Source organism: Terrapene carolina, unplaced genomic scaffold, assembly GCF_002925995.2.
Source record: "Terrapene carolina triunguis isolate 2854851 unplaced genomic scaffold, T_m_triunguis-2.0 Scaffold171, whole genome shotgun sequence".
NCBI lineage: Eukaryota > Metazoa > Chordata > Testudines > Emydidae > Terrapene > Terrapene triunguis.
In genome coordinates this window covers 2,095,534-2,123,147 of record NW_020664522.1, presented here as the reverse complement: position 1 = coordinate 2,123,147, position 27,614 = coordinate 2,095,534, and the positions used below count along the sequence as shown (strand labels likewise).

Below are 27,614 nucleotides of genomic sequence, written 5' to 3'. Positions count from 1 at the left end.
CTACCCTGTCGCAGCTCCACACGCTGAAAAGCCATAGTCCCTCTTTTAAAAAGGTATTTAGCTGTATCCTTGCTGGAATACAATCTTCAGTAGGGAAAAATCTTTGCAGGGAATATTGGCTGAACAGCCTAGTGTTTAATTTCTGCTGTCAAAGTTGTGTTGCAAAGGATGGCTTAAAACTGAAATGGGTAAAATGTGACACTGAGACTTGAGTTCAAAGAACGTTAATCAGAAATCATGTTCAGGAATTTTTTTTCTGAAGGCTGCGAGTTTGATCAAAAATATTTTATTTCCAATCCCCTTCAGCGAGCCTTTTCAATGGATGATCGCATCGCCTGGACACACGTTACTATTCCTGAGTCTCTGAAACAAGGAAAGGTGGAGGATGAGTGGTATAGCCTGAGTGGAAGGCAGGGTGATGACAAAGAAGGAATGATTAACCTGGTCATGTCATATGCGGTAAGCCAAATGCGTTTTTGCCCTCAGGATATGGAGGGTGGCTTTCTTAGAGATGGGAACAGAGGAGAAGTCTGATATAATAGAACAGCTCAGTAAAACCATGTTTTGTCATGTTGATTTTATATTGTTGAAGCCTATTGATGTAAGTGAACCTAATATTTTTAACTGTTCTATCAATAAACACTGCCATTCTACTCAGTGAGATAGCTGGATGTTGCACTTGCTGTATAGCATGTTATCCTAAAAGGTGGGCACACCGTGAGTTGAAAGGAGAAAAATGGTATCCAGATTCTTTGAGGTTCTTCATATTTCCTGATTTTTCAAAAATGACATGTCCTCCATGCTGTTCTATCTACAGCTGAAGTTTAGTTTTTCTAACTGTGTGAAACTGTTGCTGCTTGTATAACAATATAACCCTTCACCCCCTACAAGCTTTCTAAGTAACCTGAATAGTAGTATTCCTGATTGTTTGTTTGAGTAGGCTTAACTAATCATTCTCCACTTTGAGTATTTTGAGTGCTCCTATAATGATTAGTTTTAATCATTTAGGTTGACGGCACAGACAGCTCAAAATTCACAATGAACTTTTAGAGTAGCAGCCATGTTAGTCTGTATCCGCAAAAAGAACAGGAGTACTTGTGGCACCTTAGAGACTAACAAATTAATTTGAGCATAAGCTTTTGTGGGCTACAGCCCACTACTTCGGATGCATCCGAAGTAGTGGGCTGTAGCCCACGAAAGCTTATGCTCATATTAATTTGTTAGTCTCTAAGGTGCCACAAGTACGCCTGTTCTTTTTAATGAACTTTTACTTTCACATGGAAGACTGTAGGTTTTATGCTCAACTGGAGACTTACAAATTTCATAACATCAAAAATCATACAAGGCTAAGAATAGTTTAAAAGAACCTTTTGTGAGGGGAAGATGCTGGGAAATCTTTGTGTTGGAAAAATTAGATGGCTTTTGGTCCAGAAGGCACTCTTCAGATGGGGAGGACTCTACCACTGGTACTTGCAGTGAGTGGTGGAACTACTCTTAAGTACTACTAATTGAGGAGTAAGGGTGGCAGAACTTAACCAAGAAGCACTCTGCAAACTCAGGACCAACTTGATCTTGGGTTTGACTTGTTCAAAACCGTGGGATCCAAATTATTTTTATTGATCATGACAAAGATTCCACCATTTTTACAAACAGTTTAGATCACTAAAGGTAGGTATTGAATGACTTAAGCAGTGCCTGCAAAAATTGCCAATTAAAATAAAAAATAACTGAACATGTTCAGAGAGCTCAAGGAGCCTTAGACGACATCAACCTTTAAAACACTATGCAAGATGCAATACACCCCCTTGTGGACATGGATAATATGATTTTTTTTGTTATCTTTGATCAGTGAGAGTATTAGTATTAATGGAAGTTGTACAGTGTCTACATTGAGACTGCTTTAAACCAAATATTCACATTCTTTGGCTCGTCTAAATTAATCCAGCTGCACTCACTTGATTTTGAGAAATGACTTCCCTTTTAAATAGTAATGGATTAAAGCTCTTTATACAGAATTTACTCTATTGTAAAAACTTTACAATTTGTGAAATGAAGCAGAATTCATGAACATATACGAGAATTTTGGAAATTCAGATTATTTCCTACTTACTAAAGAATACCTCATTTTTATCTGGGAATTGTTACAAAAAGCTAGCTTAATTTGACATGGCTTCGTGGGTTATAGATTCGTTCCTTCAAATGGCAATTCATTTTGCGTACTCATTGACTTCCTGAAAAGTGATATTCATATCTATTATTGCCAGCAAACTGTTTGCTGTACTAGTCAATGTAAAGTGACTAGCAAGACTTGAAGGTTTTGCTCAAATGCATTGTGAACTTTAGTTGTGTTTAACTGTTCTTTTCTGTCATCCTTTTGGTATCAAGTCCATACCAGCTGCCATGATGATGCAGCCGCAGCCAGTGGTCCTGATGCCCACAGTATACCAGCAAGGAGTTGGATATGTACCTATTGCAGGTATGTTCTCCATCCTTCCTTAAGGGTTTTGGAAGATTATTTTGGAGGTCTGAAGGAATAATATTCTCTTGTGTTCTGTGTAGGAGGACGTTGGCAGTATCTTTTCTATGGTCCTTTCTCAACTGTGCAATGTTGAGGGGTGGAGGGAAGGCAGGAGAGCAACCAAACCCAAATATGGAGTCAGTCAGCTTTTCGTCTGTGATTTACATTGCATTAACTAAAGATGTGATTTATAAACTGGGTTAATTAAATCAGTCCAAAAAGCTTATTTAGGTTTAAACCAAGACTAGTCTACACGTGAGTTATTGCAGAACAAGGTAGGGTGTGAATTTAAAGCAGAATAGCTATTGCAGAATAACTTCATGCATAGACAAGCTCTACATACATTAGAAATCTGTTTACGTTAAACTGAAATACAATTGTCTGAATATTGTGTATAAACAATACTACTTTATTGTGTGGACAAGGCCTTAGGCTGGCACAGTGGAAGATCCCATCTTCACACGTCGGACGGGCTGTCAGTACCATAGGCAAGGTTCATACTGAGAGGCTAAAAAGTGATGGTGTGCTACACAGTCCCCAAGTAGCAGGATGTTCCTGCAGTGACACAGTTAATGCTGTGCTGTTGTTGAAGTCCTCCATTAAAACTTCAAATTTAGTGCCTTTGAAATGAATTGGGGCAGTTCACACCTCTCTCATTGCTCTTTTTTTGTCTGTGCATACTCATTCAGGTAGTGCTTGCATCAATTCAGTTTCATTTATAATGCTTAGTCGCTCTTTTTAAATTAGTTTAAATTCTGCAGAAATTCAGAGGCTGCCAGAGAAATACTAAGATAGTATGCTGGCTACTACCAGCTCAAATGGATCCCTTACCTGAACCCACCAAAGATTGGGAGCATCATGGAGATCACTTGTATTGGGGGTTAAGGAAGTGCTCTCTATTCCAAATTCCAATTTCTCATTCTAGAGTATGACCAAGGGAAGTAGGAAGGTGCAATGGGGAATTCCCAAGGCACTGTGGTGCGGGAGAGGAATCTTCCCCAGAGGCCACAGAGGAGCAGCAGAGCTGCTCTGCAACTTGGGAATCTTGCCACAGGACTCAAGTAGTTTCTTTTGTATTTGTGCTCATCCTCCCAAGAGGATTTGTCGGTGGATCTATATGGCAGCAGGTCAATTGGACCCCAACTTCTTCTGCACCGTGGTGCACAGGAAGCTTCCATGGAGCTGGGATCTGTTACTCAGGGAGTCCTGGCTCCTGTAGACTCTCCAAATCCTCTCTTGTGTAGCAGAACTGCACCACTTCTACTCTGTTGGCAGGGTCTTCTGTGCTCACAGAGGGACAGAATCTACCCATGAGTGCTTCTTTGCAATAGCATGCAGAAGAAAGTTATTTAAAATGGCAGCCCAGGATACACAAGTAGCCGAAGACCAACTTTTTCTTCAGAGGGTTTAGCATAGACTTTCTCTGCTGAAATTCACTGCACTATTGTACACAACTGGGACAAGGAGAGAGCCTATACTTTGAAGCAGAGCCCCTTTATTTTTGTAAAAAAGTAGTAAAAATCAGACTGTGAAATTGCCTTTCAAACTTCGGAAGCAGCACTAAAGTATTTAATAGGCTTTTTGTGATATTTTATTTCTCACATGACATATGGTGTTTAAAAGTTTCATTCTGATATGATATGGACATGGGTTCAGGTGCAATAGCTGACTCTAATATAATGTCAGTTTGTGTACATCAAAGGGTAAGACTGAATTCAGTGTGGGTTTTTTGGTTTAAGTTAATAAATGCATTCAAGTCCATGTGAATAAGTGACAGAATGGATAGGGCATGATCATAGCACCAAGGGTTGAACCCAAATTCTGATTCCAAACTCATTTATTAAAGTTAATATGAAGCTTAAATTCCATCAGGAATCTGGGTTACCTGGATGTGGAAGCAAATTTACTCCACAGTAGTAATGTGTACAAGACCGTTGAAATAACTGCATATACAAAAGATTGAAGCATTAAACAGTGAGTGTACTAGAGGTTTGCACACTTTGTTGCTTTAGTAGTCCTAGTGCATTGCACCCAACAGGGACTCTGGCATTCTTTCACTTCCCCCTTGTTAAGGAACCCCCTTGCAACACAGTTCCCTCCCTCATGCTGGTGGTTCTGGGTCCCCCACGCCAGGGGCTCTTTGTGCACTACTGCCTTCTCCTTTCCACTCTCATTTTCTTTCAATCTTGAGGAAGAAGTCTTTCAGGGCAGCAACATTTTAAACTGTATCAGGAACTAAAAATGGGGAGGAGGAAGGGTATTGTTATGTAGCCATGTGTTTAATGGCTACCAGCAACTGGTTCTTTGATCTATAGACAACTAAGAAAGGTGGTTGAAGCTGCTGGCTCTGCTAATCAGATGCTGAAACTGCATGTGCCCCATTTCTTCCTTTCAGCTTTTATTTTCTCCCCCCCCCCCCCCCCCCAAAAAATCAGTAGGGTTCTGTCCACTGGGAGAGCATTCTCTGAAATCTTGGAATTCATCAGTTCCAGCATTCAAAAGTTATTGTGTTACAGAGAAATGCCATTTAATTGAGTGTTAGACCTCATTTCATCAGCCAGCTAACTAGTTTTGACTATAATTCATATACTCTGAAGTGCAATTCCATTATGATGTAAACCAAATGCATATGTAGTTCTTGCATGTTTCAATTAGAATTTAATATTTTTCTTATTGTAGCTTCAAAATCATTAATGTAATAAAAAAATACTTCATATACAGTACTTGTGAATTTCAGTGCTCCACAAACAAGAGGGTGTGAATGGGTCCTTGGAGATTACAACTGAATGCTGTACAGAATTTCTCAAACAGCTCTACAAAAAATTGCAATGCTAGCCTGTCTGGCCCAGTCCTATTGCATGTTGTAGTAAGGACCATGCCTACACTAAGAGTGTTCTGGCAGTGCTTAATTTGTAATGAAAGAGGTGCTGGGGTTCAAGCAATTATGTGCCAGGGCTCAAGCAATTTTTTTACTTTCATAACTGATGTGGCAAGCCCAGAGATGCCAGGGCAATGTACTGGCAAGCCCAGAGGTGCTGAGGCTCAGCCCTGGCACAAATTAAGCCCTGAATACTGGTATACTATACTAGCAAAGTACTGGTGCGAATGCAGCTATAGTGGCAAAGTTGCACTTTGTGCTTGTGTAGTAAAACTAGCCCCTACCAACAAAACAAGTTATACCATTAAAAGCACAGGGGTGTGAAGACATGTGGTCCCTGACCTACATTACAGACTTCTGCTAATACAGATCTGACCTGAGACTCATTGTCACATGCGAACTAAGCTTTCCTCAGAGTTGAAAGATTTGTGCTTTTCTGTAATCTGATGTGCACACCATCTAGTGTTGTCTGCCCCTTTCCACTTTAATTTGAAAATATTTTAAAAAAATCTCTTGAAGAACTTTTATTGGTGAAACTCAAGGCAGAAAAGTACAGAAATCCTGAGATTTAGTGCATATAACCTTATTTATTTCCTATATTAAACGTCTAATTTCCTAACTCATATTTGTGTAGTATAGAAGTGTCCTTATCTGGTAACATACCTGTACTGGTATGGGTGGTGTAGCACACTTATGCCATGGCTATGGAACACTTGTATGTAGTACTGTACTCATTACTGCTGCATTTGTTTTCAGAGTTAACTTGTTGCTTCAGTTATTACTGTGAATGAAAGTATTAGGAAATCCTGCTTCTCTACTTAAACAATTCTTTATTTTTTCAGACCATCATGAATTGCTTCCTTTATTTAACAAATGTCAGATTTTTCCACTTCAAAAAAAAAAAAAGACTCCAAAGGTGACTTAGAAGAAAAATATTATGAACAGTTTAATGGTTTTATTAAATGCTTCTGATTTTTTTTTGGGGGGGGAGAGGGGGGTTGAATTCCAAATCAACTTTTTTTTAATTCAGCTCATTTTGCACATGGCATCTTTCCAGGTTTGCATTTGATAATCTCTGGAAGCTTGGACAGGATCTCAGAGAGTCAGAACAGAGCAGAGTAGAAAGATACTGAACGTAAAGAGTAATCAATATGCCAGTTGGTCACTTTGTTTTTTAAAGTGACAGTAAACAAACCTCTTCAGTTACTCACTGGTGATATCTTTAGGATTTTTGAGTGTTTAAAACAATTCCTGGGAAAACCATTCTAAGCAGAGGATTTTCTATGGAAATGATAGTGATAATGGCTCTGGCCAGTTCATAATCAGAAATGCCTTTAGGGATTTTTAAAAAAACAAAATCAAGCAGTGGAAATAGACATAAATAGAGGAATGATCCACAAAGGAAAACTTCAAGCATTGCCTGCATTGGATCCTCACTGAGGTGGCTTGTGAGCATTGTCCTCTAGTATTGGTCATCTGGAGGAGCTGTCATCCAGGTGCCAGCTTCTGGAACTTCCTGTGGAATGCCTGGACACTGGAGATTCAGTTCATAGTGCTGACTGTCTAATGCCACCTGTTCCTCTTCCTGACAACAGGTAGAGTTCCTTCACTGCCAGCTCTCTGCACTGCTCTTTCTTCTGACTTTTTTCTCTATTTCCAGAGGTCCAAGTAGGAAACCTTCTCCTATAACTCACTTTCATGGGTCAGGTGTACCACACACTGGAGAAGAGAGTTCTGTGGCCCAGAGGCTCCAGAGATCAATCTCTGTTATCCAGGATACAATTAAAGCTCCTCCTGGAGTCCCTTCCCCTCAAGTGCTATCTACTTGTCTCAGCTCTAGATGATACTTTAAACCTACTAATGCTACACTTTGGAATCCCTCAGCTTTTTGGACAACTCAAGGGGTGAATCAGCATATCCTTATTGACCACTACCATCTTGTCCTTCTGAGTGGTGATATCACAGCCTCTGCAAGTTCAGTTTCATCTGCAGTGTAGGAACAAGGAAAGAGTTCCTAGAATGACATTACCTCAGACCAGGGGGTCTTGGACAGAATAACTTGTTTATAGGGTCCAATTCCATTTCACTTTTACTGAAGGGTGTTCTCTCCAGATTTTAAGAGATGATACTACCATATATAACTACAAAGGTGGAGCCTGCTTATTGCTTAAAGATATGACTATGTCACGGTGGTCAACATTGTCACAGAATCTGTAAATTTTGCCACTTATATGGACCTTGCTGCTGCACATTAACAGTTTTAGTTCACTTTGATCAGCTGCTGTGCAGTAACGGTTTGTTAGTTTGCTTTAACCTAGTCCTGTTTCAAACAGGACTAGCTCAAAGTGAACTAATGAACTGTTAATGTATGGCAGCATAGTCCGCAAAGTCGCAATGACCATATCATGAAATTATCTATTTTTTACCATTAACACTGCTGTGAATTATGCATAATTTTACCATATCATCATCATCCATACTTATGGTAGAAGGCTATGAATTTTTGGATTGGTGTGTCCATTACAGCACGCCCATAGTTCTCAATCTCCTAGGGATAGACAGTATTGTTTTAAAATATCCCAACAGGAGATCTTCACTAACTGGAGTGAGATATTTTTCATTCCACAGCACGTTAGAGATGATGGGAACATCACCCGTGGAGCTGTAGAACCTCATTTTGGATTCATCGGGTTTTGTACTCTGGCCTGCTAGAACTTCCAGTCTTTCTTTCTCTGCTCAGTTTGTCAGATCTCCTGACCCAGAAGCTTTTACATCCTGATTTAAGCTCTTTGCCTAGTGGTTGGTTAGTTGAACAGGTTAGATTGAATTTGAAAAGACCAGAAAATTCTACTTGAAAGGAGGAAATATTCCACCCGAAAATTCACGTTCTGTGAAATGGACCTGGTTCTCTATCTGGGCAAGATTAAATGATCTGAACTTCATTATTATTCTGTTAATCTTTTATTGTGAACTACTTGTTTTACATCAAGCAATCTAATCTCTCCTTCAGTTTGGTCAGAGTGCACCTGGCTTACAATTTCACTGGTGCAAGATTCCACTATATTCTGTAATCCTACATGAACTGTACATAATTATGTCATTGTGTTGCCTATTGTTCAGGAGTTACCCCCATTCTGGGACTTGTGTGGTGCCTACAAACACAATTTTAGCCGCTCAAATGTTTCCTGGACCATCTGTCTTTGAAGACTGCATTTCTGGTCATGATCATGTTGGCTTGAAGAGTGAGAGCTATGTATTAATGGTTCAGCCATTATATATAGTGTTCCAGAATGATAAGATAAAGGTATACCTGCATTTCAAATTCTTGTTGAAGGTGACCTGTGATTTCCACATAAACAACTTATCAGCAGGGAAAGCTAGGCTACATTGTTAGTAATGTTTTAAGTTACTGCCTGACCAGGACTTTGTAAAACACCTAGCTGGCTGTTTTATTTGTAGCATTATCTTCACATGCTAGGAAACAGTAAAAATTTCCAAGCAGATCAGAATCTCTCCACTAGTTCATGACATATTAAGGTACATTTTACCAGGCCTCAAATGCATGCCTCAGAAAAGTCTCCATTGTTAAGAGATGCAAAGACACTACCTGAAGGTCCATCCATATTTTCACTTGAAGTAACACTAATAATTTGGCCTGTAGATCAGATACTCTGAGGCAAACAGCCTTGCAATCAGATAAGACTCTCCAGATCCACCCCCTTTGTGTCTGGGGACTTCTTGTCAGTTGCCTGCAGTGGGGAGTCCATGTAGAATGTGGTTTGAAGAAGATACAGTTACTGTTATCTCACTCAAGATTGTCGAGTCTGACAGCATATTGTTAGTGGAAGGAACTAAATATCAGTTGGGGTTACATCCTCTGTTTACTTGAGTGAGATTGGAAGGACATAGGTAGGATGCCCCAATTGGCACTTCTCAAGAAGTTCCCTTGCCTTCAAAGTGAATCCAAGGCCACAAGGCATTTAGCCATGCTTGTCCCATTCCCCTTTATGGGAATCATAAAGAGAAAATATTACACAATGGGGTTTATGAAGTGTTTATGGCTACGTCTTCACTACCCGCCGATCCGGCGGGTAGCAATCGGTTTATCGGGGATCGACTTACCGCGTCTCGTGAGGACGCGGTAAAATCGATCCCTGATCGCTCTGCCGTCGACTCCGGAAATCCACCTCGACAAGAGGCGGCAGCGGAGTCGGCGGCAGCGCGGCAGTGGTCGGCTTTCCCCCGTCCTCACCACCAGGTAAGCATGTATTCACGTAGCTGAAGTTGCGTATCTTAGGTCGGAACACCGCTGTAGTGTAGACGTAGCCTAAGTCTACACTGCAGTTAGACCCCGTGCCTGGCCGGTGCCAGTTGACTTGGGCTAAGGGGCTGTTTAATTGTGGTGTAGGGATCTTGGGATGCAGCCTGAGCTCCTCCCACCTCTCAGGGTCTTAGAGCCTCGGCTCCAGCTTGTGCCTGAACATCTACATGGCAATTAAACAGCGCTGCAACTTGAGCCCTGTGAGCCTGAATCAGCTGGGTAAGCCACAGGTTTTTAATTGCCGTGTAGACATACCCTTAATTTCTCCCAGCGAACTACATCTGCAATTAAGTAAATAGCCACTAGGTGTCATTCTGTTCCAGCAGTGATCTTGCAGACTGATTCCTAAGTGAAAGTTTTGGTGATAAGGCTTTTTTTTGTGACTGAAATATAGCAATAAACACTGCCTCGTGTTTGGGTTTTAATGTCTATTCAGAAAAGTTAAACTGCTATTCTTTAAAAAAAAAAAACTGTCTGACTTCCACAATTTGTTCAATTTAAAAGAGAAACAACTTTCTAATCAAACTCAACCTGTTATCTGAAAGTCAAGCTATGATCTTTCTGGTTCATTCATCAGTAAAAGACTCTGCATTTGGAACTTAGTGCAAGCAGGACTGTTAATCATGATGTGCAAGCCAGAATAGAATCTCTCTCTCCCTCAGCCTTTGTAGTACTAACTGGAGTAAAAAGTAGGGAAAAAATGGTTTGTCACTACCATAAGTGGATGAGACTCGAAATATACACAGGAAGAAAATGTTGAGTAACAAGGGATCATTTTTACACTGTGATAGGGGAGATGCGCAATACTGGTCTAAAGCAGAAATACTAATAGAATATTTCTGTATGATATTAAACTTGACTTATGAACATTATTTTTGTTAGTAAGAAAAGCATTTTATGCCATCCAATAACTAGTGTTCTCTCCTTGATTTGCAGAGTGGAGCTGTGGTGGAGGTTATACTAGTGTTTTGGTGAAACATCTAACTTTCAAAGCACTGTGCTTTTAAAAAACAAACAAACCGCTCCCCCTCAACTCTGTCATGCAAGTTCAGCTAGGCACGTGATCTACAGAGTGATATACCCTCACAGTCCCAGTCACTTAGGCCCAGACCCTCAAAAGTATTCAGGTGCTTAACTCTCAAATGACTGGGCTGATGAGCTAGTAGTCTAGCAGAGGCAGTAGACTTAAGGCTTGTCTACACTGGCACTTTACAGTGCTGCAACTTTCTTGCTCAGGGGTGTGAAAAAACACCCCCCTGAACGCAGCAAGTTTCAGCACTGTAAAGCGCTAGTGTAGAGCCACGCCCCTTGTGCAGGTGGGTTTTTTTGTTGTTTTTTTGTTTTTTAGAGTACTGGGAGAACTCTCCTAGCGCTCTGCCGCGACTACACAAGCCACGTTAAAGCGCTGCCGCAGTAGCGCTTTGATGTTGCCAGTGTAGACTAGCCCTAAGCAATAGGAGCTTGCTTCATTGAATAGAACATCTACAGCCAGCTAAGGAATAGCGTTAATAGGCTGTAAAGGAAGTTCACTTCTGATTGACTAAGGCTTTATCTACACTGGAACCTGAATGACAAAACTTGTCATTCAGGGGTGTGAAAAACATTTCCCCCACATTTGCAGATGAAAAACGCCGGTGTGAGCAGCGCTTTGACGGCAGGAGAGCTTTCCTGCTGACAAAGCTACCGCTGCTCATTGGGGCTGGAAGTTTATCATCAGGAGAGCTCTCTCCCGCCAACAAACAGCGGCTACACTGCACTACACTTTTAGCATCACGGCTGTAGCAGCACAGCTGTGTTGCTAAAAGATGTGTGGTGTAGACATAGCCTAAGTCAGAACTACAAGACGTTAAAAGTGGCTCGTTAGGGCTCCATCAAGGGCATAAAGTATCTCTTACCAATGAGGCAAATCTAATCTTGGCTTATTGTGCCTACACCTTCTTGCACATTTTAACAAGAGATGCTTTAATTTATGCACACTCATTCTTCTGAAATTGTAAACTCTGATTGCAGTGACCATTTTTTAATGAAAAGCTCTCTGATAGGAATAAAAAAAATTAGTCTATTACAGTATGAAAGCTGAGGGCTAGTATAATAGCTTGTGTCTGTTAAGATCTACAAGTCGCCTTGCTCTTAGTCCACATCAGTATTAAATATTTGTATGCAGTGCTATAAGGATATGTTGCCTTTCATGGAGAAAAGAAAGTCACTGCCACAAGGAAATTGCAGTCTAGGTACAAAGCTTTCCTTCTGATCACCACTTCTGTAAACCACCTCACTATATCTTCAGGAAATCTGATCTGACTGTTGCAACAAGGTACGTCTAATTAAAAGACACTGGAAATATGAAGGCTGGGATCCATAGTCTAACAGCTTTGTATCTGAATTTGCCTGACTCTCATCCTTGGAGGGTAAACTGTTCATTTCCTGGTAAAAAGTAGATTAATGTTTCTTTTCCATGTCTTATGTCTTATTCCTTTCCTACCTATCCTCAGGGCTTGAGTACTTTGCTCTGGGTAAGTCTTCTGAGCTCTTATCTCACCCCACCATATTGGATCGAGAATCTTTGCACGAGCTCATTGAAATTGCTTTTCGTTTGTACACGACATATTGTACCACAGAGCATTGCACTTGGATGTCACAATACAACAGTTTTAATACATCTGTTTTAAGATTCAAAAGCATCTTTGCCCTGTTGCAGGTGCTAATGGTCTTTAAACGTTTCTTTTTTTCTTTTTCTTTCCAGAGACTTCAGAAATAAACGGGATTAGTTATAGTAATCTACAGATTAAAAATTATTAGTTTTAGGGTTTTTAAACTAAAACAGCATGAAAGTAGTAAAGTTTTCCTGTATACTAAAGTCATCGATACACAAAGGCAAGCCGTGCTGGAAAGATATAGAACTAATTCCAAAGTCATTGACAGCATCTGGTTCAAGTAGTCTTGTGGGCTAGTTCAGGTAGCAACCATTCTTAATGTCAACAAGCACTAATTTTGCACGCGTACCTTTTTTATAGGGGGAGAGAGGACTATCCCAACCCCTGCCACTGTTAGGTTTTTGTTTTTTTTTTTTTACTGTGGGAGTGGAGGGGACTTCAAAAACTTCTTGGAAGCTCATGTACTAACAGGTTCTCCAGTGACACATTGACAAAGCTTCCTATCCTTTCTTTCCCTTCCCCACCCCTCTTACCTTAGCAGGCTGAAGCATTACACCTTGCATTCTCATGGGTAAACTTTTTCACCACCATGTGCCTTTTGGAAGCAATATTCGTTTTGATTATTAGTCTTAGCTACGTCACCTGATGCCTATTTCTGTGTGAGCACTACTCAAGGTACTTGGGCTTAGATTCACAAAGGTACTTCGGCATTGTGATGCTGAGGCGTGCAGCACCTAACTTTTGGGAACCTAGGAAATCACAGGAACACACTGATTCGCAAAGCCCGAGTTAGGCACTTAGGCTCCTTATACACTGAATGGGGAGAGAGAAGTGCCTTAGCCCACTATTCACAAAAGCCAGGATGCTAGACAGGAAGCCATCCAAACTAGCCAATGGGAGATGCCAGTATGCCACTAAGATGGGTATGTGCTAAGTCTCTCCCCTCTCACTGAGATGCCTCAGTTTGGACTGCAGGGGGTGCCTATCTCTGCTAGCAATTTTCAGCTGTGAACACTCTGTAGTTAAGCATCTCAGGTGTTTTTGCAAGAAGGTAGCCAGTGGGGGAGGACCTCTAGCTTGACTTTTAGCCCAGTGGTCAGGTACTCATCTGGGATATGGGAACCCCCCCCCCCCGCCCCCGATGAAAACAGATTTGAACAGGCATCTGCCACCTCTCAGCTGAGTGCCCTAACCAGTGAGCTATGGGATATTATAATATGGGGATCCCTCCATTTCTTTTGTTGAAGCAGTTCCACTGTGGATGAATAATTAGTTGTTAGAGCAGGGGATTGGATTCTGGATCTACCGCATCCTGGGTGAGTCCTTTAACCACCAAGCTATAGAATCATTCTCATGCTTATGTGGGTCCATCTCTGTGCTCTTTATCCCCTCTTTCCCCCCCACTCACAGTGACTAATTATTTATCCACAGTGGAACCCTAATCACTGGGCTACAAGGTCCTCCCTCAGCTGTTTTGTGTGAACTTGCCTGAGGTGCCCAATCCAGTAGGCTGTCTCTGAGATGCTTACTAGGCCCTGTGCACGAGTTAGCTGGTTGAACACCTGTCTTTCTTGGTTAGTGAATCATTCTGTTGCTTAGACGGGAGATAGGTGCCCAGACCCCTAGAGTGAGGCGGCAGTGTGCATGCCCAGAGGCAGAAACAAGCATCTAGGGAACTTTTTACTGCAAAAATTTAGATGCCAAGTGAGGTTAGGAACCTACAGGATTCAGCATGAATTCTGTGAATCGCACTGAAGCCACAAACTGGGACTTTTGCACCTAGGCACTTCATTCTGTGTTTAAGTCTGGAGTTTAGGTACTGTGGTATTTTTGTGACTCTAGGCCTAAGGCACTGGTTTAACAGACGACTCCCTTTCTCTTGAATAGTTTGTCAAAGTGATATACACTGACAAATCCTTAATTTTGAACTCTCAAATAGATATTGTGACATCCTCAATTTGAACTTAGTATAAAAAGTCCAGTCCAGTGTCTTCATGAAGGGCTAGATTTCTTCTTAAATAAATCAAATGTCATTTACTAGCATCCTGAATTCCAGATAAAATGGTGTAAATAAAATATAAAGCAGCTTGGTTCTACTATCTTAGTTAGCCTTGCCAGAGCACCAGAATTATTGTGGGATTGGAGAATGTTCATGTTTTCCATAGATGTCAGTTCATTTTGTAGTGGTGTCAAGTATCAGGGGGTAGCCGTGTTAGTTTGTATCTACAAAAACAACAAGGAGTCTGGTGGCACCTTATCTGTTAGTCTTTAAGGTGCCACCAGACTCCTTGTTGTTTTAGTTCATTTTGTAGTTAATGCCATAACTGGATATGTTGAGACAGAATTTGATGTTCTAAAAATAAAATTATGGCCTATAGTTTTTAGCACCAAAAATCCTGACACAAGTGTGTCTTTGTACAAAACAAACATTTTGGGAAATTTTCAAAGGTCTGAATGAATTAGGCAAAAAGTAGTTGGATGCCATCGAAAAGCTCCCCCCATTGGCATTTCCACAGAACTATTAAAATGGTATAGCCTGCAAGGAGCTATTGTATGTAGAGTGTCATATTTCATTGTTAAAACTTTTGAGGAAAAGAAATGACCATAAGGCACTTGACTGAACTAGAAACTAAGAAGCAAAATATTTGTGTAATGCATTGTGTACAATCTGGATAAAAAAATTTCCCCTTGCTGCTTCTACTGCTGTTCTTAAATGACCACAATATGCTATCAACTGACTTGCTATTTCACATGTTCATTTTTATGTTATTGGAATGTCATCGCTTGTGCCAGCATGTTTCCCACTGCAGTCACGCTGATGCTTTAGAGAACAGACTCTCCACTTTTAATTTATAATACTTTCTATGTAATACTGGAAGCAAGAGCATAATGGCAGTATGCAATTCCAGCTCCTCTGAAAACGTTTAATACTGTTAGCTTCTATCTATGCTTGTGAATGAAAAATGAGCTGTTACACAGCATATGTTAAATGAAGTTATAAAGTTGAAGCTACTTAATGTGTCAAGCAGTTTTAGTTAAAAAAACAAACTCTTAATCTTAAAATTGTAATTCTTTAACAGGAAGATTGTCATGTAAATTGGGAGTGATATTTGATTTTTATTTAAAAAAATGTATTCTTTAAATTTTGAAAAACTATATACAGAATATACAGTAAATGAGACAAAGTAAACTTTCATCATGGTATTTAAATATCACTCTTTGTTTTATGGTACTCAACGTAGTTGTGCTTGGACTAATTTTGTGCACCAAATGAATTTAAAGTGATACAAAATGTTCAAAACCACTTGTCTGCAGTTTGTACAATAATGAGGAAGAAGATGGAGTATTAGAATTGTTAGGAAAGAAAAATATATTAAACTCTAAAGTTGAGAATACTTATTCAGTAGTGGTTTTACAAATGTCTGATTCAAGAGTTAATACATTCTGATGACACAGTAGGAAAGGAAACCCTGTGGCCTTTGAGATTCTGACTGTGACAAGACATACAACTTTAAATTTGTGTATTAGGTGATCTGTTTCTATTGTTTGTGAATCACTTCAGAAACTAACTGGAGTGATTCTGCCTTTCTTTCTTGAGTAAGATGGTTATTGGTTGTGCTATTCACCTGATACTGAATCTGTTCTGGTTTTTTTTAAGTATTTTTTTTAATGAATCATTTAAAATAGTTTTACAAACTGTGTCTAGAAACTGGTGTTCTATTAAAAGACAACCTGTGGTTGAAAATTAAGGTTTTGAGATCATTTGCACCCCAACTATTTTTTTGACAGTGATAGTAAGAGACCAAAACATTTGATTGATGGGATTGCTTTACCCATATGTGATGTTGTCTTCCTTGTGCTACACGGAAGCCATCTTCATTGATGAAGGCTTTAGACATGTATACTTAGTTTGTGATGTTTCTGTCCGTTCTAAGTCAAGCTTATTTAGGATGGGGTAAGGTGCCCGATGGGCAAGGCCCTTCATTTTTGTATTTTATGGATTTATTTTTCATCCAAATTTTGGACCATTGAAGTACATGAAAATGCACATTCTGTTAAGACTCCAATATATTACGTTAGATAGATCTGTCTGTTAACAATAAATTAGTCTAAATGTAAATGTGATGCTGTCTGTTAAAGTAAGGCAATGTAGTGGAAGATACACATGCACAGATGCATGTGCATATGTGTATGTACTGTTAATATACAGTTCATGAAATAAGTCACAGCATTAAATAGCTTTTACTTTCAGTTCTCTTAGTTATCTCTATTGTTTTTTTCCCTTTCTTCCTGTCCCCCAATATTAACCTGGACTTCTATCCAGAAGGCTGTGAAGTAAAGTTTTTGCACCAATTTTCCACCTGTTTTTTATATTTTTGTAATAAACACAGATATATTCCTGGATGGGGGAACTCCCTCCACCCCCCCCAAAAAGGGCCTTTGTGATGAGTTACTTAAGATGGATGAGTTTTAAATTGCTTTCATGTAGGTCTTTGAAAAAGGAAGGCAATGGAGCAAAACACCTTTTTAAATCACTGAAAAAGGAGGAATGGTTGGAATTGGAACACTTTTTATGGTGCATTGGAAAATGTGGGTTCACTAACTGAACAAGATTCTTGTTTAACTCTTGCATGTCTTGGGTTTGTTTATGGAAAGCAGGAGGACTTACATTTTATTAAGGTATGACCATATTCATGAAGCAGCATGGTCTTAGTCGTCAAATCTTCTATGGAAAGAAGAGCAGTGGAAAGCAAAATGTTAACTGAAAGATGTAGTTCCTGAAAAGTTTGTGCAAATGGCTGGTTTCCTGCCTGCTTGCTTCAGGGTTGTGATGTAGAGACAAGTTTTTGGTGGAGTTCATTTTTGGTAAGTTCTCTTACATATCTGAAGGCCTATGCCAACTAAAGAGATCCTCATTCACTTGCTTTTATTATATTTCAGTCTTTCAAAATCTACAAAAATTCTTAATGGTAAAATGTCAGATCTTATCATCAGTAAGGTCAAAGATGATGTCTCTTAAGGAAGGAAAACTTTTACTGGCTTTTATCAGCATTCCCAACATAAGAAAGGCCATACTGAGTCAGACCAATGGTCCATCTAGCCCAGTATCCTGTCTTCCAGCAGTGACCAATGCCAGGTGCTTCAGAGGGAATGAACAGAACAGGGTAGTCATCAAGTGATCCATCCCCTGTCGTCTAGTCTCCGCATCTGGCAGTCTGAGGCTTAGGGACCCTCCGAGCATGTGGCTGCATTCATGGCCATCTTGGCAAATGCCATTGTTAGACCTGTCCTTCAGGAACTTTTTTTAGTTCTTTTTTGAATTCAGTTATAGTTTTGGCATGCACAACATCCCCTGGCAATGAGTTCCACAGATTAACTGCGCATTATGTGAAGTATTTCCTTTTGTTTGTTTAAACCTGCTGCCTATTAATTTCATTGGGTGACCCTTGATTGTGTTGTGTTCACGTTCTCCACACCATTCATGATTTTATAGACCTCTATCATTTCCTCCCTTAGTCATCTTTTTACCAAGCTGAATAGTCCCAGTCTGTTTTAATCTTACCTCATGTGGAATCTGTTCCATACCTTTAATCATTTTTGTTGACCTTCTCTGTACCTTTTCCATTTCTGTATGTCTCTTTTGAGATAGGGCAACCAGAACTGCATGCACTATTCATGGTGTGGGCTTACCATAGATTTATAGAGTATCATTATGATATTTTCTGTTTTATCTATCTCTTTCCTAATGGTTCCTAACATTAACTTTTTTGACTGTCATTGCACATTGATCAGATGTTTTCAGAGATCCATGATGACTCCAAAAACTTTCTTAGCTGAATTTAGACCCCATTTTGTATGTATAGTTAGGACTATATTTTCCAACGTGCATTACTTTGCATTTATCAACGTAGAATTTAATCTGCCATTTTGTTGCCTAGTCACCCAGTATTGTGAGATCCCTTTGTAACTCTTCACAGACTGCTTTGAACTTAACTATCTTGAGTAATTTTTTATCGTCTGTAAACTTTGCCATCTCACTATTCACCCCTCTTTTCAGATGGTATATGGATATGTTGAACAGCACTGTCCCAGTACAGATCCCTGGGATATATCATTATTCACCTCTCTCCCTGCTGAAAACTGACCATTTATTCCTACCCTTTGTTTCCTGTCATTTAACCAGTTACTGATTCATGAGAGGACCTTCCCTCTTATCCCATGACAGCTTACTTTGCTTAAGAGCCTTTGGTGAGGGACCTTGTCAAAGGCTTTCTGAAAGTCTAAAAGTACACTATATCCACTGCATCACTTTTCCACATGTTTGCTTGACCCTCTCAAACAAATAATAATCATTTATTTCCCTTTACAAAAGCTGTGTTGATTCTTTCCCAACAAATCGTGTTTATCTATGCATCTGATAAGTCTTTTCTTTGCTATATTTTCAAACAATATGCCTGGTACCAAAGTTAGGCTTACTGGCCTGTAACTGCCAGGATTGCTTCTGGAGCCTTTTTAAAAAAAATTGGAGTCACATCAGCTATCCTTCAGTCATCTGGTACAGAAGCTGATTTAAGTTGCAGGTTTACATACCAAAGTTAGTAGGTCTGGAGTTTCGTATTTGAATTCTTTCACAACTCTTGGGTGAATACCAGCTGTTCCTAGTGACTTATTACTGTTAATTTTATTAGTTTGTTCAAAGACCTCTTGTATTGACACCTCAGTCTGGGCTAGTTCCTCAGATTTGTCACCCAAAAACAGTGGCTCAGATGTCGGAGTCTCCTGGGCTCTCATCCTATGCAGTGAAGACTGATGCAAAGAATTCATTTAGTGTCTTCCCAATGGCATTGTCTTCCTTGAGTGCTCCTTTAGCACCTTGATTGACCAGTGATCCCACCGACTGTTTGGCAGACTTCCTGGTTCTAGTTTACTTAAAAATGTGTTTGCTGGGTTTATTTTGTCTTTTGCTAGTTGGTCTTCAAATTCTTTTTTGGCCTGTCTAATTATACTTGATTTGCCAGAGTTTGTTCCTTTCTAGTTTCCTCAGTAGGCTTTGACTTCTAATTTTAAAAATATGCCTTTTTGCTTCTAAATGCTTCTTTTACTCTGTTTAGGCATGGAGGCCTTTTTTTGGTCCTCTTCATATTTGTTTTAATTTGAGCCTCTATTATGGTGTTTATAAAAAGTTCCCGTGCAGCTTGAAGGCATTTCACTCTTGCGACTATTCCTTTTAATTTCCATTTAGCTTCCTCATTTTTGTGGTGTTCCCCTTTCTGAAGTTAAATGCTACCGTGGTGGGCTTTTGTGGTATTCTCCCCTTCCTCTTCTCCCCGCCCCCCCTCCCCCCACACACACAGCAGGGTGTTAAATTTAATTATAGTATGGTTGCTATTACTGAGCGGTTCAGCTGTATTCACTTCTTGGACCACATCCTATGCTAAATCATGGACTAAATCAAGAATTGCCTCTCCCCTTGTGGGTTCCAGGTCTAGCTGCTCCACGAAGCAGTCATTAATGGTGTCTAGAAACTTAATTTTTGCATCCCGTCCTGAGGCGACATATACCCAGTCAATAATGGGGATAGTTGAAATCCCCCATTATTATTGAGTTTCTTATTTTTATAGCACCTCTGATCTCCCTGAGCATTTCACAGTCACCATCAATATCCTGGTCAGGTGGTCCGTAGTATATACCTTCTGATATACTCTTATTATTCAAGCATGGAATTTCTAATAATAGAGATTTTATAACAAGTTTGATTTTATCTAACATTTTTACTATATTTGACTCTGCTTTCTTTCTCATATACTGCCATTCCCCTGCCACCATGAGCTGTCATTCCTATATATTTTGTGTCCTGGTGTTAGTGTCTCATTGATTGTCGTCATTCCACCAAGTTTCTGTGATGCCTATTAAATCAATATCATTATTTATTACCAGGCTCTCAAGGTCACCTATTTTAGTATTTAGACGTCAAACATTTTTGTATATGCACTTATAAAATTTATCACTTTTTAGTTGTCTGCCGTCATGTCATGTAACTGAATGGGACTCTCTCATTTGACTGTTTCTCCTCAGTTCCTACTTGTACTTTATCAACTTCTATCTTTCCCTCTTTACTAGGCTATAGAGAATCCCCATTAATAGATCCTCCCCTATAGGACATCTCGATCTGAACCGTGTGCTCCTCCACACCTGTCAGCTTTCCTTCAGCCCTTAGTTTAAAAACTCCTCTGACCTTTTTAATTTTACATGCCAATAGTTCAGTTCCATTTTGGTTAGGTGGAACCTATCCTTCCTGTATAGGCTCCTCCTTTCCCCAAAAGTTCCCCAGTTCCTAATAAATCTAAAACCCTTCTCCCTACACCGTCACATCATCCATGCATTGAGACCCTGCGGTTCTTCCTATCCCTTCACATGGAACTGGAAACATTTCAGAGAATGCTACCATATAAGTCCTGGACTTCAATCTCTTACCTAGCAGCCTAAATTTGGTCTCCAGGACGTCTCTCCTATATTTTCCTATGTCATTGGTACCCACATGTATCATGGCCATCAGCTCCTCCCCAGCACTGCACATAAGTTTGTCTGGATGTCTCGAGAGATCTGTAACCTTCTTGCCTGGCAGGCAATTGACCATGCTGTTCTCCTGGTCATAACAAATCCAGCTATCTATATTTCCACTGATTGAATCCTCCATTACCATTACTTGTCTCTTCCTAGTAACTGGGATTCCCTCCCATGGAGAGGTATCCTCGGTGCAAAAGGATACACCAGTTACATGGGAATTATGTTATAAGGGCTCTATCGCTAACATGTCTGATAGTATGAATCGTTACAAATTTTTGTATGCTGGCTCTTCTTGATAACAATCTTTCAGCAGCTCAAACTCTCTGGATTTGACCATGCTGCTGCAAATATAGCTACCACCTGACATTCTGGATCATGGAGGGACATTTTAAATAAAAATCACATCCATGGAATACCAGTTTAAAATAAAATAGGGTCAGAAGAACAAATTAACTTCTCTAACTTAAAACCAAATTTGATTCAAAAAGGTTCTTTATTTTATAAGCCGCATAAGCAGGAAACCGATGTAGTGTCCAGTACTCCCCAGTCAGAAAGTTTTTTAGTCAAATGATGTCTTGTACAACAATACCATACTTTAGAATGCAATTAATTGAAATAATTACAAAATTCTTTACAAAGGTTTTTAGTGCACCATCCTTGGCTACCAAGATTAGCTTTATAAAAATAAACTGTAACTTTGCAACTCTTTTAGTTGTGTTTCTGAACTGTAGGCATGATTTGAATTATTTACAAGGTCATCAGGTGATGGTAAAAACGTACTTTTTATATGGAGCGTGCATGATTTTTTAGGAAGTTGTTTCAGAAAGCCCTGGTTTTAAATATTCCTCTCCATATTACACTGTAAATTTTTCTTTCTTGACTTTGATAGTACTGTGACTTAACAATGTAATGCAAAAGTTCCAAAATAAAATATCTCTGAAGTGGTTTCTGTCCTCTGCCTTAAAAACTGGGAGACGCAGTAAGGTCAAGGAAAGTGTCAGTCTATGGGAATAAAAACCAGAATTCCTCATCTTGCAGCATAGCTCTGATGTCAAATGTTGAACAATTGGATACTATTTATGCGAGAAGAGACATGACCTCAAAATTCATGTTTTTTTTGTTCACTTATATCTGCTCCCAATCTACTTGGGAACAATGAGTTACTTTAATGCATTCCTTTTTTGATGTAATGGAGCTCATGTTCATGGAAATCCCCTTTTATCAGAGCTCTCTTTATTACACTTGTCAAGAAACATGACTTCGGACATCAGACTATTCGTATAGGATCAGGGTTTGTCCTTAGTTTATTTTGTTTTCAACAATGAAATTTTATTCCATTGAGTTCATTAGTGGTATGGCCTTTACGTGTAACAAAAAGATCGTGCAAACCATGATATAAACCCATAAGGACTTAATAAAAGAGTGCGAACACTGTCTCTTTTTTTTGTTTTTTGTGTAGCCTGAAATCATAGTACCTGGGTGCCTCTTCTAAAACTGTAGAGCCTGCCTATGCTTGCCTTATTTGTCTAGGTCTTTATGCCAAGCCCATCGCTGCATTCACTGAGTACTTCTGGAACATTGCGCAGAGGGTAATAGTGTGGCTAGTATCAAAATGTAATTATAGGAAAAGTCTTGTTTGCCACAGTCAGATGACTTCCCAAATATCACAATGTTTTTCATCTACAAATTAAGTCAACACTTTTCTCTGAAATATGTAGTATAAAGACCCTTTTGTGCCTATTTCATTTGATCAAGAATGAGCATTTTATTATTCATGTAGGAGGAATTTTTAATTTCCTCTGTTTTTGTTTTCAGGAATGCCTGCAGTCTGTAACCCAGGCATGGTACCAGTGGCAGTGCCACCTCCTCCAGTCAACCCTCAGCACGTGTGTAATGAAGAGGATCTGAAATCAATCCAAGACATGTTCCCCAATATGGACAAGGAAGTAATTCGTTCAGTGCTAGAAGCCCAGAGAGGGAACAAGGATGCAGCTATCAACTCGTTACTTCAGATTGCAGAAGAGTTATAGACCCCAAGCCCTGCATTGTCTCTGTTCTTGATGCCACCTTTATTTTGACTTGCCAAGCCAGGGATTTAGCTAGAGGAAGAATTTCCTAACAGATTCCTGTGAGCATTCTGTCTAAAAGAGATTGTACCCCTTTTTCTCCTTGGATATTTGCACATTTTTTTTCACTTTTTCTTCTACAGTTTGTTTTACATCTGTTCTACAGAAGCTTTTTTGTTGATACCAGCCTTATCATATGTGGCTATATTGCTTTCAGGGGTGTGTGGGTATGCTGCTTTTTTCTTCCTTCTCTCTGTTTGAAAACAAGACCATGTTCATATGATCTCTCTTAACAGTATGCAGTACAGGATTTACTGCTCTGTCTGTTAGATCGGAAGAGTTACGTTTTCTGGGAGTTGGATTTTTTTTCTTTGCATACTGCTTTTAATAAAATGTTTTTGTTTCAGTAAGCCACCTGTTTCTGCCAGAGATATAAAAAATGATTACACAATGCCCTTTAGTTTGTCCTGTGGTGTTCAGTTATTGCTGTGAATAGTCCAACTATCTTTAACATAGTTTTAAATTTACTAACAAGCTGGCTTTCTTGTTGTAGTCTTTAGTGTTTCTAATTAGGTAGCCCCACCCACCTATCCTCGTGGTTGGGCACCAAAGCAATATATATATGTTTGGTGGGCATTTAGGGGCTCAATCCTACCATGTGATGTTGCTGTATTAGTAAAATCTGCAGGAAGTGGTTTTCTATATACAGTAATACACACTGTGCATCAGAGGACAAGATTGGGCCCGAATGTGTTCCTGCAGTTACTTGCACTCTTCTTGCTTCTACATTCCTGTGATTATTCCAAAGGATGAATGCAGAAGGAAAGAATTTATACCTGGAAATTATGTATAAAATAAGCATTTAATTATTTAAGGAGCTGTCTTGTAATAAGAACGGTTTTTTGGGTTTTTTTTTTAAGTATAGCATTTGTTTTAAGAAGAAACATGCTACACTCACTCCTGTTTTTCAGCAAAACTGTCTTTTTGCATGGAGAAAAAATTACTTTTTAATGAGGAAAGGTTTTTTGGTAGTCTGGAATAAGGAGTAGCAAAGAGCTGCAGAATCTTCAGTAGGTATAAAGGTTTTTAAAGAGCTGTTTTGATGATTCATTGAGTTACAGTTGATCTTAACTAATTCAATTGAATTGTATGCGTACAAATATCAAAATTATCTTGTGAGATAATGGAAAATCTGACATATCCTAAATTGGCAGATCCTCATAAAGGGGAAGGAGATTGCATAGTCATTGCCTGTGTTAATGTGTATGCAACATTCTAGCATAGAATTGCAGAGCCTTTGGAGAGGGAACAGATTATACCTGTTTGATAAATTTCTGCAGCTTCTTAATTTTTTTAAAACTGCAAAGCAATGCACTTTAAGTAGTATGCACAAATTTATTTTCAATAATGTGCAATGTCACTCTTCTGGTTTTTGGTGGTGTTTTTAAAACTGTTTTACAATACTTTCTATAATAGCCATAGCTTGTATTTTCTTCGTGTTTGAATGTACACTTGAAATACAGGATCTCAAGAGTGGTTCATGAGAACTTTAGTAAGCCAGGTTTGGAATAAGGAAAGAGCCTTTATTCTCTCTCCTTCCCCTCTTTTTTCTTCTTCCCCAAGCAGAAGTTTCTTCAATATTTACGAATAAACTACTTTCCCCAATATCTTTGTTTAAGTGTGGGGGTTGAGAGTTTTTAAAATACAATACCAAAATTGTCCTGGTTTTTTCATTGCTTGATTATTTTTTTTAAACTTCTTTTCATGATGTATCAGACACTCACTTGTTAGTTATGTTAAATATTCCCCATTGTCTGAGTTGGCAGACTTGCATCTTGTAAAAATTTAGTTGTCTTCACATTCTCCCACTGGTTTTACATTTCCCTAAGAATTCAAAGCTACAGTGTCTCTCTCTGCATTGTAATGGGCTATGCAGGTAAATCTTTACCTTTTGCTTCTCTAGAAACAGCTTTTCATCAAGAAGCTAGCCTTGCTCCTCTTGTTCGTAACCTGTGTCATCACATGTTAATCACAAAACTCAACACTAGATTGAGCATCTGGTTTTTATCTTCATAACGCAGCGACTTCTTGTGGCATTGCCAGCCTACACCTTAAAACAAAAGATGATCATCACTCAACTTCTTGGTAAAAATTTAGGGATGAGTCCCTTGCTATAACACTCGTACAAATGGTATGAATTGCTAGAACAATTCAGGGAAAATGTATATAATAAAGATTTATATATAGTTACTTGGAGTCTACAGTAGCAGATTTTTCTAAAGCAAGTAGTCTTGGTTTGATCTGTGTCTCGGAAAGTAATTTTGCTGTCACCTGAGATTGTATTGCGAATTCTGTTATGGCTGAAATGTAAGCATAGAACAAACAGCTCTGAGTGCTCTTAACAATTAGGAGGAGGAAGTGAGAATGTTAGACTAACTAGATTGAATTTCTGGGGATCCTTACATTTTGCATGGGACCCCTAGACCTACTGGAAGTCCTTTTTTGTAAGATGCAATTGTTATATGAAGTATAGCAGAGAGAAGCTGCATAGATTAAAGGTGAGTAGTTTAGGAGCAGAATGGCCAATAAATTGGACTCTATGGGATTAAAATATACTGTGTTCATATTAAGAAATATTGACCTGGGGATTTTAATTCAATGGAGGCTCAAGCATTTTGCATGTAAAAAGAAGCCTCCAAGATGCACTACTGTATTTTTGTCATTAAAATTAACAAGACAGAAATCACTAGCCTACTCAGTTTTTCTCAATATATGATATTCCCCCCCCCCCAATTGTTTTGCTGTTTCTTGTCAGTTTCAGGTCTGAGGGATTTTTAAACTGGCAAGGAATAGTTAAAGCTAGCAGTTGAGGGTCCAGAAATGCAGAACTGAAAGGCAATACCTTGCTGGGTTTTGTTTTCAATTAAATACATCACACGTTCTGTTGCAGCATGTGACATATATGCTTCATTTAATAGAATAATATGTCTTGATCGTACTTCTGTCACACTCAGCAGCTTACAACAGCCTGGAGCCAAAGCCAGCTGTGTAATACTGGCATCTGCTAAAAGTTAGTGTTTGCACTAGCTTCAATCCTGTCAAGGGTCTGCACTGGCTAAAGATAGGAATATGTTTGTCTAGCTAGATCCTTGCTATTTTCTCTTCAAACGCTGTTCTTGTGTGCTGAAGGTACCAAATGTTTTCCCTTTGCAAATATTACTGCTTGTGTTGGTTGACATGTAATACTGTACAGAGGATGTTTTTGCTGTAATCATTCTGGAGGCATTGTTTCTCACTGTATTGAGGCCCAGTGTCCACATGTTTTTCTTTTATTGTAAAATACATTTTGACTTTTTTTCATTCTATCTAATTTAATAAATGTATCACGTATACCAAAACAGAAGAATCAGTCCTTTGAGGGAAGCTATACCTCTTAAACTGTATACATTCAGACAATAATGCAGCTTTCAATTTCTGGGGTCAACGATCAAAATAAAAATGAAGACAAATCTAGGATGGTGTGAGAAATTTTTCACTTCGGATGTTTGCAAAATCTTTGAGCACAATGCTCGGTTTCTGTGCACATCACTCTTCCACTTGATGAGTCACTTTATTTTCTAATACCACAGTTACTTGATTGTAGATTGCATCTCTACAAGAATTTAGATGCAATCAGTCTGCTGTGTTAGTACAGTAAGTGTTTTAAAATGTCCTACAGTGCCTGCATGCACCATTCATAAACAAAAATGTGTACATCTAGAAATGAAGAACGTAGGACAGACTTAACAGGAGGGAGCACTCTATCATGGGAAGCAATGACTCTGAAAAGGGTTTTGGAGTCATAGTGGAAAATCAGCTGAACATAAGCTTCCAGTGCAATGCTGTGGCCAAAAGAAAATGCAAATCTTCTAATAGGTGTGTTTTTGTTCTTATTGGTATTTTGGATGTTATTCTATTCCAAGAATATTATCTTCATAGTTATCTAGTATTGTAACACCAAAGGAAACTTTGCTCAGAATGAAGAAGTAGAGTCTGCATAATTGTAAGGTGGCTGAAACAAAAATCAACTATATCTGTGTATGAATGACACTCATGTAAGGAGAAGAATGGGCTCCATCATCTCAATGGAATGAAATCTGGTTAGAGAACAGTGGTCTCCTGCTAATGAATAAGTGGGCAACTGAATATTAACTATTTTTAGCTGTACATAAGAATTAGTCCTCTAATATAGCTGACAATTTTCAGTTAGTAAAATCACTAATTATATGTAAAGGTATTGTAAGCTAGTAACCCGCTTATTTATAAGTAGAGTGGGGTGAAATTGTATTGGTGAATAGTTTATTCAGCAAAAAAATGCAGTCCCATTTCAGCCTCAAAAAATCAAAATGTTCTTTTGAGTTCTGGTCCCTATGTATTCCACATGTGGGTACACGTCCTCCATGCATCTGAGACCAGAGATTTGCAGCAAGTAGTGCCCGTTGGTCTGCGCATGCACAGCTGCTCTCATTCTCTGACTCAAGAGCATAAAGGGAGGTGCAGACTAAAGCCCCTCCAGTTACTTCTGACCACTTAATGGCCTGAGTTGGAATTCTGTGTCCATTATGATCTT

General features: G+C 39.1%; 1 protein-coding gene across 1 annotated transcript in view; it reads left to right on the top strand.

Moving 5' to 3' along the window:
• Positions 1-26,492, top strand: part of TOLLIP (toll interacting protein) — a 52,225-nt gene extending 25,733 nt beyond the window's left edge. Inside the window, exons 4-6 of the mRNA XM_026653923.2 lie at positions 307-459; positions 2,386-2,476; positions 22,755-26,492. Of these exons, the coding sequence (XP_026509708.1) occupies positions 307-459; positions 2,386-2,476; positions 22,755-22,969 (459 nt within the window). The 3' untranslated portion in view covers positions 22,970-26,492. The remainder of the gene's footprint in view (positions 1-306; positions 460-2,385; positions 2,477-22,754) is intronic.
• Positions 26,493-27,614: the final 1,122 nt, after the last annotated feature.